Source organism: Prinia subflava, chromosome Z (assembly GCF_021018805.1).
Source record: "Prinia subflava isolate CZ2003 ecotype Zambia chromosome Z, Cam_Psub_1.2, whole genome shotgun sequence".
Taxonomy (NCBI): domain Eukaryota; kingdom Metazoa; phylum Chordata; class Aves; order Passeriformes; family Cisticolidae; genus Prinia; species Prinia subflava.
This window is the reverse complement of record NC_086283.1, coordinates 46,083,067-46,095,123: the sequence shown is the minus strand read 5'-3', so window position 1 is coordinate 46,095,123 and position 12,057 is coordinate 46,083,067. Positions and strand designations below refer to the sequence as shown.

The window sequence follows — 12,057 nt, the reverse complement described above, 5'->3', positions numbered from 1 at the left end:
GTCCCCAATTTAAAAGAGGATTAAGCAAATACCTGTGTGAGGGCTTTGGTGCTGGCTGGTAAACTCATCAAAATTATTTAGTAACAACACAATTTTCATAAGGAAAATAAAATCTAAAACCCCACAAAAGATCCTGTTTTATCTTTAACTCCTCTGTCACTTCAAGTTTTGATCCTTTCCTCAACATCACTTTCTTTACATATGTGATGGATTCATAAAAGTATGTAAGCCACTCTTCTTTTTTAAAGCCGCTGTCACACTCCAAGCTACAAGTATCAAGCATCTCTGCAGCAAAAACAAGGAAAAAATTGCTTTGACAAAACCAATCACAACGCAACTAAACTGGTTATAAATGCATACAGCACTATGGACTAATTATAGCTTTCATCTATGAGTTTATTCATCTTACCTCCATTGCATAGTTCTGGAAAATGCTGGATAAACTAGTATTATGTGAAGAGCTGTGCTCTGATTTCTCAGAATCTAGAAGTTTCATACTTTTTGGGAATGGAATTTCACCTGTTCACAAAAAGAGTCATTTGAGTTTAGTATTCAAGAAAAGAATAATTAATCCATTCCCAAAGAAAATAACTGCTGTTTAACCAAGCCAAGAAAATTGTACCAAAAGATCTCCAAGGTACAAGCTTTTGTAACTGACTGACATTACAATATAGATAAATATAATGTTCATGATTAACATTCCAAGGTTATTTTTCTAACACAATATATCACAGATACAGTAAAAGAAAGCACAAACAAAAAAAAGACTGGTAAGGAGCAGTAAAATTGCTCAATGTACATTGACCAACTCTAAAAAGTTAGTCATGATTTCTTGAATAATACATCCATATGTAAATAGAAAATGTAAGGACAGCACCAGGTGAGGCATATGATACCAAAAATGTCATTATTGCACTTAGATTTTTCCCCATTAACACTGCACTAAAACAGACAGTCATTCTTTGGTAATGCTAGGTTTTATCGTTATGAGCCTTAACCTAAGTTATGAAGAAAAAGAGAAAAGGAATTGGATTACATCCACTAGAAGGAAATGGTTGGAATCACTCCCAGAAGGCAAAATTATCAAAATTACTTCTTACAAGCCCAAATTTTTTTATTAAAAAAATCACTACCAGTATTCCCTCATCATAAAGAAGGCTCTTCTGTTTTTTCAGCTCAGGATTATGTTTATGAACAAATTTTACATACTCTGTCGCCTGCCACTCCTTATAGTTGGCTCCTATAACCCTCCTAACTACCTGGAACTAGAAGATATCTTGCCAAGATTTTGCAATATAGGGCTACCTTATCTCCAGTATGCAAGATAGTTCTTCCTCTCCTGATGCACACAGCTTTACAACATTTGCATCATTGAATTATTGTATTGCAAAGAGATCTAAACCAACCCCATAGCTGGTTCAGAAACACATCTTTTTCTCAAAATAAGAATCAAACCTAACTGAATTAAATCTGAACTGAAAATTACTAGATTTATTTAATCCAGTTTTACATCTGGCAGGGAGGAGGAAACGATGGTAGGCAATAGGCTCACAGTCATCAACTATTTACTTACGTAAGTTCAAATCAAGTATGCATCCAACACCTCCTATTCCATGGTAAAGATGAATAACTTTGAGTGTGTATTGCCTCAGGTTTTTTATGCACACGGAACTGTGGGATTGCTCTGTTGGTTTGGCTTTGGTTAGTTAACCTCTTTCCTCCCTCAAATGATATGTCTCTGTTAGTTATGCAATTATTTGCATTTTGTAAACAGCTCAGCTTTTCTGTATTAATATTTCACTATTAATATTTTCAAGGGCCTTATGACTTTACATGAATGAGCAGGTGTTTCTTGCTATAACTCATTAGCAATCTTCCTATCACATACACAGGAAGTATTTTTATGGTTAAACTCCTACATATTGTACCAGCTTTTTACACATTCAACGCAGTAGCATTAGGTACTTGCTACTGCTAGAGAAGAGTACAGAATGGAAGTAAAAAATTTACTTGTAATTCTCTTAAGGGCTTGAAATAATTTCACATTATCATAGCTTCCACTGTTTTGACTGATTTCATATACAATTGTTTTCCCTGTTTGTTGTATTATAGTCAAGTTATCAGGGGAAACAAAACCAAATCATCTCACCTGCACTGTAATGCTGTCTTCCTACATCACCACCACTGCTGCTACTGCCAAGACTAGTAGTGCTTTGTGCAAGCTCATTTATAAGTAGGCCTGGGACTCCAGCTCTTGATAACAGACTATCTCCTAAAATATTATCTTCAAAGCCCACGGGGAAGTTAAAGTCTGGTCGATGGCTTTCTTCCTTTAATGCAAGAAGAAAAAGTAGCATTTTTGAGTACCTCCACATCCATTATTTGACTTCCATCTTTATCCTAAAGAATAAATAATTAAACTAGCAGATTAAGATAAATCCTGATGTAAAAAAATTATCAGATGTAAGATAAATCTATGTAGCCTTAAAAAGTGCAGATATTGGACAAAGCAGAAGGATATTGAAAAACTGAAAAACTGAGTGATAAAAAATAGGGATATAAATTTCTTCATTACAAGAGAAATAGGAAAAATTATGCAGAACAGCAATTTGTTGGACATTACCAAAATGAAGTAGCTATCACAAAAAAGGTTCAAGTTAAAGTCTTATTTTCAGAATTGAAGACAGGAAGGAAACATACCAGCTGAAATGATGCAGCAATAACTCAGTCACCAAAATACAAGATGCAACAAAGTACAATAATTAGGATATTAAAAAAAGGTACATTAAATAAATAAAACAGGAGAGAATGAAAGTATGCTTGAAGAAAAGAGAAGGAAGTCACATCCTTGGAACTATGTACCATTAAACAAAATTCTGTGCAACAGGTCAGTCTAATAAGAACAGAAGAAAACACAAATCATGGGAAATCTCAGGAAAGAAAGAAAGGCAGCAAGATTTCATTGTTATAGGCAACATCTGGTTAAAAAAATGAATTTATTTATATTTATTTATTTAGTATTGGAGACCCCGTTAGTAGTATCAGTTAAATTTGTTTCACACAGAAATAAAGTCAAAGTTATCTTTCCCTTCTCTAACTTTTATGAAGCTAGGCAAAGAAAGGAGAATTTGAGAAAGGTAACAAGAAGCTATTTTAATAGCCTGAAGAAGAGAGAAAAAAGAACCTTAAAACAAAACACCAGATTGAGGAATTAGCTGGATCAAGGAGAGGCCTTCCTAACTGGGAAAACTGTGTTTGAAGGGACAATAACAAGACATAACCAGAAAAGAGGAAGTTACAATCTTCATCCCTCTATAACCTCTTTCATTTTTGTCATTATTGTGTGAAATGTTTTACTCTGAAAAACACTCTGTTAGTCATAGAAGAACCATAACATTTCGTTTCCAAATTCTTGATAAGTAAATTTACTAGATCTCAGGCTGTACCTTACTATTTTCAACTTTGATCCTCACCAACCTGACTTCTTGGGTTTGTAGTTTATTTTCACAACATAGTTTTCTAAAGGGCAGTATGGCATCATTTAAGGTGATGCACATTTTTACTTACCAGGTTTTTTTGGTTCAGTTTCTTTAGGTATGAATAAAAAGATTAATAAAAAATGGGAGAAATGTTGAAAACAAAAAGCTAAAACTTACTGCATTGAGACTATCTAATTTGCTTTTGTCTGAAAAGTGTTGGTTTTTTTTTTTTAATGGCAAGGAAAAACACCACAGATGAGTGTAATTTTTATTAGCTAATACAAGTCAATACTTAATTAAAAACGCTACCTAGAGATGCAATCTTCTGGACATAGAAGTTAGCCCTCTAACTTTGTGTCCCCAAATTTTTCATACTGAAAAACACTTACCTCATCATCTGAGTAACTATATGCTGATGTTACCACTCCCCACATCTTACTGGCCACATTGGCAGCCTGCTTCATGCCTGATTTCAAAACATCCATTTTTGGTCCAGACAGTATATTGTCAAGCTTCAGATTGGATAAAGTTGTTACAACAGTTCCCAGTGAGCCATGTGGAGAAGAACGACCCAGTCCCGTCAAAGACAAAGACCGCTCCTTTTGAACTTGTGGGTGAGTTTGCTGCTTTGATCGTCCAGTGAATGTTTTGGATCTGGAGACAGAAGGACTTCTGCGATTTTCATAACACTTGGAGGATGGTAGGATGGGATCCAAAGGCAGGCTTGACCTCCTTTCTTGGGAGTGACTAAGTGTACCAGAAGCTTCTGCTTCTTTATCTGGCTTGTGCAGTTCCATGCTGGGAAACTTACTACCCAATGGGTTCTTCAAGTTCATATAGCTCTCTATTTCATCTGCCAAATTACGTGCTGCAACTGGTGACATCAGCTTTTCCCCAGGTTCTGGATAACCTGGTTCTGTGCTGTCAGTAGCTAGCAAAGACAGAGGGTCCAAGCCTACTTCAACATCTTCCCTTTCGATAGGCTTAACCACTCCATAAAAGCTGTTTCTTTTAGCAGTTGTGTCTTTGGATTCTGGTTTCTGGTTTTCAGACTCAGATGACTGTTCAAGATTCATGTTGTCCACTGTGGTCATGTTTCCATCTCTTCCATTCTCAAGATGCTCCTGCCCTTCCCCAGGTTCTTCCAGCACTGGTGAAGACCTATGTTCTAGGTCCCAATCACTCTCAGTCACACCACTCCAAGTGCCACTTATGTCAGAAATCTGCTGGTCAGTGATATTTTCAAAGCTGTGGGATTCATTCATATGAGATGGTGAAGTTTTGGCCCCAGATAAAGCTGCTGTTAGGATCTTGGCATCTGCTCCCATCATTATTGCTATTTCTTTAGAATGCAAGTCCAAGCTGCCTTTTTTCAGCAGCATTCCAGCTCTGCTTTCACTGCTGAAACTGCAGCTTCTCTCTGAAAACAGTTTTTGCCTCTTCTGTCTTTTTTCACTTGTTTTCTTAGGAGAAACATTACCAAAGACTGTATCTTCGACTGAATCCTGAGTTATGAACAGTGGGCTAGAAGCAGTTTCTAAAAGAGAAAATGCATTAGTAATATGGTACTCATAGCCACCAAAAATGTTTATTTCCTGAAACTATGTGAAATCTCCTTAATCTCCTTACATATAGAAAACTGGGAGCACGACAGTACCAAGATATCCATTATGAAGTTACACTAGCATGAACTCGTTATTTCACTGCAAATACATCCTGCAGACCAAAAGCCACCTACTCTTTGGAGTCAAAGCTGTTTATGGCTCCTACCTCCTTTCCATCTGCCAACACCCAGAGAGTAAGTACTATATCCATGAACTACAGGAAACTACAATTTTAAGTAAAAGTTGCTCAGTTGGTTTAGAGCTTTTCTCCCCCAAGAGCTCCATTCACAGATTTAAATATCAAACTCCATGGTTCATACTGGTTCTAAAAAAAACTATCATGTGTATCTGCCCAATACAGATGTATTATTTCATTTATGACACAGCTGTATATTTAGAAAATGCTAATTAAGGTTAGCGTGTAGAAGATATAAACTAATCTTACAAATGTTCCTATTTCCTCAGGGTAATTGCGAACATTTACTACCCAGACAGCTGTGTTAGCTAGGCTAAAACCTCCACAAATACGGAAATTCTACTATATTAGGAGACCTCAAGAGAAGACCTGTTGTACCACATCCACCTGCTGGAGGATGTTTGAGCCTCACATCAGTGCTGCTTCCTGGCTAGTCATTCTCATAATTGCCAAAACGATCCAGGCAACTTCTTACCTGAGACTCCATTCTGTGCTATCAAGCTACACTGAAATTGAATTATCCTGTCTTAGTAAAGAACAGACACAAAGACAGAAAATGAAAAAGATCCCCAAGATTTGGCTTTTATATAAATCTTTTTCCATAAATCTTCCTCATCACAAATCTTGAGACAAGTAAATAAATTTTGTACGGCACAAAGACAACACTCATTCCTCCTGCACAATACACTGGCAATGTAAGCTGCAGGAATAGAGACTTGTCCAAGATCAGCAAGGTTTAGATGACAAAATCAGGAGTGGAGACACTGTTTCTCTTTGTTTGCTAGTATTTTACTGGAACACTCTCAGTGCAGGGCAGGGAAAATCTTGATTTCAATCTACAGAACAGTTTCAACAATTTTCCTTGAATTTTCCTTAGAATGCAGAGGTTCCTTCTATGTCACCTGCACAGGATAATGGTGGAAAAAGCAAACATTGTGCAAGAGATTTACACCTTGAACAGAAGATTTGTTTCTTTTCATAACACAAAACAGGTTGCAAAACACTACAGCACAACAAGATCAGGTCTTTAGAAAGCTCTGTTTCACCCAGTGGCTTACCATCACTGCTCTTCCTTCCACTGCTATCAAAAATGCCTGATGGAACTTTCACAATACTGTTACCCCAAGCAGGTGGATCAACTGGGCTTGGAGTTTCTATATTCAGCTGTTGATTTTCATAAGATTTTTCTGTAGAAATCTCTGCAATAAAGAAAATGTGAACATTACTATATATAGATATAGATACACATATGAAGATATATGTTAAGAGGTATAAAGTTAAGTAATTTAGTAACTATTTGCCAATTAATTATTTGTATGTAAAATATAAACTCCAACTGTCCCCTTATGTAATAACAAACTAAAGGATCACTCCTACTAGGTACTGAGCATTTCCTGGAAGCAATACCCAGAAAGGTTACAGCTGCCAGCATTATGCAGAGACTGCTTAGCTCTCCACAGGGTTATAGCATTTGCCAACTTATTCCCATGGTATTTTTTCAACTAACCAAAGCAGAATAAGAACAGTAGTTCACAGATTTTTGTGCAGGGCTATTCGTTTAATGAGAGCTGTAAAAGCTCTGACTCACATAAAGGATCTCATAACCCAGATATGCAACAAATTCAGTAATGAAAACAACAAAATACAGGAAAGCTAAGGGCAAAATTTGAATAGAAGACAAGAGACAGCCATAAGGCGGTCTAGAGCTGGGAAGAGTTTGTAAGAAAAAGTAATGCCTTTTATTAGGTCAACAGGTACAGTTAAAAAATTGTCAAAATTTCAAACACATAAATGAGAGGAATCACATGTAAATTACTGTGTACCCCAACATTTGTCCAATTTTTCCATCTATATTAAGTTAATCTAATAAATGGCTATTTCTACCTATACACATTCCACTACTACAATTTAGGGCACAGAAGTAAAGTATCTACGAAATCTGTTGTATTCTGAGCCTTGGAACATTATTAATTCAATATATTGGGTATCTGTGGTAATCTAATGCATGAAATACATTTATTACCAAAAGCCTTCTCCAACACAAACATGCATACTTAACCTCCTATTAAGTCTTCAATGTTAGAAGAAATATCTTTCTCTACTTGTGTTTCAGCTGCAGGAAGACTATCCTCACCATCTCTCAAAAGTCCATCCTTGGATCTGTAACCCTGGTCTGACTGACCACCTGTTCAAAAAATTACAAACACATGCTTCAAGATCATTTTTCCTTCCTAAATCTGTTTTTCAGTAAGAAAATAAAGGATCTGAAATTTATTTGTTTCGTATGTAGTCTCTCCAGAAAAGTTCATAGTAAGAACTCCAAAATGTCTAATTTGTGGAAAAATCTACTCAGTGATGATAACTCCTGAGATGATTTGGCTATACCAGTCCAAATTTACTTTCCTAATTATATTAAGTATGAGTTATTCCCCTAGAAACATATGGTGACTAACTTTTTAATGCACTGTATCCGCTCTCATTCCTTTCCTATTGCATTAGCATGAAATAGTTAACTGCCAGGTAAGCTAAATTCTCAAATGCATTAACAAAAGAAGCTTAGACAAGCACAGCCATAACTTCTAGAAGCAAGCTTCTAACAGTGAATACAGCCCTGGAAAAAATCTGTACTATAAATTGTGCTATATCTTTGTTCTGTATGCCAATGTATAAATTGTAATAGAAAAAATGTAAAACTATAAACATTTTTTAAAAGGTCTGTTCCTCTGTTATAGCAGTGAAACTTAACAGCTGTAACTCACTAAAAACCCAAAAGTTTACAGTAGTCAAAACAGTCTGTCACATGAAAAAATCCAGAAAGTCTCTTTTCTCTATTATTTTTATCTGAAGTGCTGCTGCATGTGCAAAAAGACAAAAATACTACATGGACATATTTCTCAGGAACATGTTAAACAGGATTGTTTATATACTTTAGAATACTTATTAGCACTGATTACTGTAACACAAAAGATCAAAGTAAGTTATTGAGTGTGAAAGGTGTTAGGAAGCTCCATAAAACTTGGGTGACAGATACAATTCATGTACCACACATATCTCTGCTATTCATTTTACCAAAAAAATAACAACTGCGTTAAAAAGAATTAAAAATTTGTGCAGCCATCAATTAATACATTTAGTTACTATATTAAAAACTTTTTATACAGAAAATTAAGTTCAGACATTCTTCGGTGCTTATTTTCTCTCTATCAGATTTTCAATAACGTTAGTATCCCTGCCTTGAGCAGAAGTGCCAATACCCCATCAATAAATGGGTGAATTACCTGCAGGAGTAACATTCAAGGGTAGAAATAATGCACACGTGCATCCAAGGCTTCACACCATAAGTCTGCACCCCACACCGTGATAGCCAAGGACAAATGCGGCACCCAAGAGACAGCAAAGAGCAAAAAGCAGAGCAACAAAGAGCAGAGAGAAGGGAAGTTCAGTAATCCAGGCAGACATATCAGATGAAGCACAGGAATCAGACTCAAAGTTCTCCTTACAGAAGGGCTCAAGATATTAAAACATGAAGAGTGTGCAAGAATCATTTTGTACATTAAGTTTTGAAGTACACACAGAAAGGAAATTTAGTTGAGACTGCAAAGGTAGGATATAATCAGTACTAAAGCAGATAAAAAGAACCATGCATTTTGCCTTGCCATCTCAAATTATTAACTGCCTGTGCATTCTTTTTATTTCAGTTTGTCAGGAGGAGTGCACACTGTCTAATGTGGAGCTTTTCTCTAGCTTATCACCTGCCTTTCCACTCCCATAGTGTCTCCTAAAAACTGCATGACAAGGTTCTGAAAATTTCTGTATTTATTTCAAAGTTTACCAACTACTATTAAGACAATTGAATATGGCCTTTAAAAGCATCGTTTACCATACCTTAACATAATGTGCTAATTCCACGAATGCTAATTAGACCTTTCTGGGCTGTTATCAAGGAAAAACATTTTCAAGTGTTAACCGTCTAATCACCTTGCCAAATATCTTTCCTTTCATGGAAAGATTTTACTGACATAGACTACCACTTCTGTGAATGAATAACGTGCAAAAAATAAACAGCCTCATATGTCAGAGGCTTCATACCTTTTCTGAAGGTTAACACAAAACGCAGGGTACATGAGACCATAACAAAACATTCGTTTTACTATAATAGTATTTCTGCTACGGTATATCCTGAACTAAAGCATGATGTGCAGTAAAGGAGAAACATTAAAAAATAGTGTACTTCTTTTTCTACACAAGTTAACGCCACACTACAACCTCAAGAAGGGAAAGTAGTAGTTGTGAAGGGGAAATCAACAGGAGACTAGAAAATTTAGCCTTTTGGGGAACTGTTAGTAGTAAACCCAGCAGAATCTAGTACCTGTGCTAGAGTGACTATCAACGGAATCAAGCCTGACTAAGTCACTGACGAAGAGGGTGTGCTCCCCACTGTTAGCATCATTAGAACTATCCACGCTACCATGGCTCACCATGTCCCCATCACTTCCACCCGTGGGACTCCGCAGAGCTAAAGACATGAACGAGAGCTGGTTAGTAAGACAGCACTTAACTGTTCAGGTTTTTAAACAAATCTAACCTCTTCAGACAACAGTAAATACTTCAGCTTGCACATACAAAATAAGAGGATAAAATTCTGGCAACAGAAATCAAGATAATTAATTCTTCCGTATGCAATAGACATTCTAATCCTGTTACAAGAATCAAGTTGGCAAATGTCAATCTTTAAACATTTAAGGATAGATTTTCCACTTTCAAAAGCCTCAGTTTTAGCTGCAATCCCTCATAAAGCATGTCATGCTCTCGTTCACCAGAAATAAATCTGTTTCAACTAACTTATTACCTGATGTCACAGGCACCCGTGGGCTCTGAGTTGATTTCTTTAAGCAGTGCCTAAACTGGGCTGTGCCATGAACTACATTTCGTACCTTTGTCCACAGGAATATGCCACTGCGGTTACCGCTAGGCCAAGACGACTCTAAAACCGCCTGCAGAAAAAGACATTTTTGCAATAACAAAAACAGAAAGGAGGGTACATTAAAAGCACAGTATGGTGAGAAGCTTTCCCCCTCCCACAATAAAAAAAAAGCATTTGCTGTCAACCATGTGGAGTAGGAGAAATACTTCAATTTTTACGAGCTCTTCCCTTTTATTCCATAGCTCAGTATACAACAGCTGAGTAAAACCAGAAAATGGATCAAAATTTCTTTAATTAAACAAAGCGGGTTTTGTTCTTATCTATGTATTTTGACAAGAACAATATTTTGATAGCAACAAAAGACCAGAGTAGCATCTCCTTTCTTCTTCCTTTATATAGTTTACCATGAAGTTTCATCAGGATATTATAGAAACGTGGGAGCAAGGAAAGAGAGGGAGTCTACTTCAACTACCCTGATTCCAACCTTCATCCATCTTGGATCTTGCTATCTTAAAGAATACACCTTAGAATAGATTTATTTGACATAGAAGCACTAGACAGTTCCAAAATTTGCAAACGTAAACAGGGTAAATCTGTATTTCAAGAGAACGTTTGGTTAGCCAAACAGCATGGGAATGTAAATTTAACAGTGTAAAACCATTTAGTGCAGATTCAGTCATTCTGTTAGCATGTCAAACAGTATTACTTGACCAACAGAATCAGCAAATCCAAGCGAAGAGCTGCAAGAAACAACCTTAAAAATGCTACCAGACTTTGGGAGTGATAACTGTGAAAGACACTGGACCCTTACCTTATTGTAATAACCATAAGTGATGGCATTTGGCTCTATTCCAGCATTTTTCATTTCAAAAAGGACTCTCACAGCCTGAACAGGCTGACCCCACAGTCCACAGAGCTGCATTACTACTCTGTAACAGACCTGACAAGATACAGAAATGCGTAAATGGACTAAAGACAAGAATTTTGAAGCACCTTAAGCTTTTTCTGGTTTCCAACTTTTACACATGTTAAAGGGAAAACTGTGAGAACAACTAGTTAGTCCATAATATGCTACAGCCAGAAGAGGGAGCAAAAATTAAACAACAAGTCAAAGGACCTGAAATAACATCAGCAGTCACACTGCTGAGCATGCTAGTTTGTTTTTTTTTTTTTCACTCAGCTCTTCTATTTGAGAAATAAAGGAGGTAGGGTGCCCATGTGAAAAGCAGGATAACTTGCTGGTGTGTGCATGTGGATACTACTGAAAGAATAGTATGCTGCACACAAACCCACCATCCCCTCAATGCAGTAAGGCTGCAAAGCACTAATTAAAGTGCAATAAAAGCCAGGGATATTCAAGCACATCCCTCTGGAAGTCATCTGCGAGAAGACTAGCAACACTGAGTTGGAGTACTTGACCCAGCAGACACTACGCTGGGGATAAAATAAGGAATTAACTTCCAGTTGCCGTAGTTAAGTTGACTTGAGATGATTTTAAGGTGGCTTTAACACAGCTCTGACCATAAGTATGCTTAATCTGGTGGTGTCAGTGAAACACACTGTATTTGCACCTTGTCTTCTATTTCAGTCGTAACTTTTTCTTGATTTGCACTTGCCTCATCTAGTGGTTCCACGTCGGTTTTCCTCATTTTAATCAGAACATCATATGCCTGTTGCAGTGCTTTGACCTTGGGATGTGCAACTCTGACATAGGCTGGCAGACAAATAAACCATAGGCTGTAACTATGACTGAAGAGACACTTAGCCCACTGGGAGGGGCTTACATAATACTTCCTGGCTAATTTATGGGCTGTTTTTATCTCCTGTAAGGGTGAAACAAAACACAAAAGCAGA

General features: G+C 36.8%; 1 protein-coding gene across 3 annotated transcripts in view; it reads right to left on the bottom strand.

Annotated features, from left to right (window-relative positions):
• Positions 1–12,057, bottom strand: part of DENND4C (DENN domain containing 4C) — a 72,441-nt gene that overhangs the window by 16,529 nt on the left and 43,855 nt on the right. For 2 of the 3 annotated variants that reach the window (XM_063421733.1, XM_063421734.1), the window contains 9 exons: positions 11,820–12,026; positions 11,015–11,143; positions 10,129–10,273; positions 9,649–9,795; positions 7,339–7,464; positions 6,338–6,478; positions 3,869–5,016; positions 2,150–2,330; positions 410–519 (listed from right to left, as the gene is read on the bottom strand). In XM_063421733.1, coding sequence (XP_063277803.1) covers positions 410–519; positions 2,150–2,330; positions 3,869–5,016; positions 6,338–6,478; positions 7,339–7,464; positions 9,649–9,795; positions 10,129–10,273; positions 11,015–11,143; positions 11,820–12,026 — 2,334 coding nt within the window. The remainder of the gene's footprint in view (positions 1–409; positions 520–2,149; positions 2,331–3,868; positions 5,017–6,337; positions 6,479–7,338; positions 7,465–9,648; positions 9,796–10,128; positions 10,274–11,014; positions 11,144–11,819; positions 12,027–12,057) is intronic. The other variant, XM_063421735.1, reaches the window with a different exon arrangement.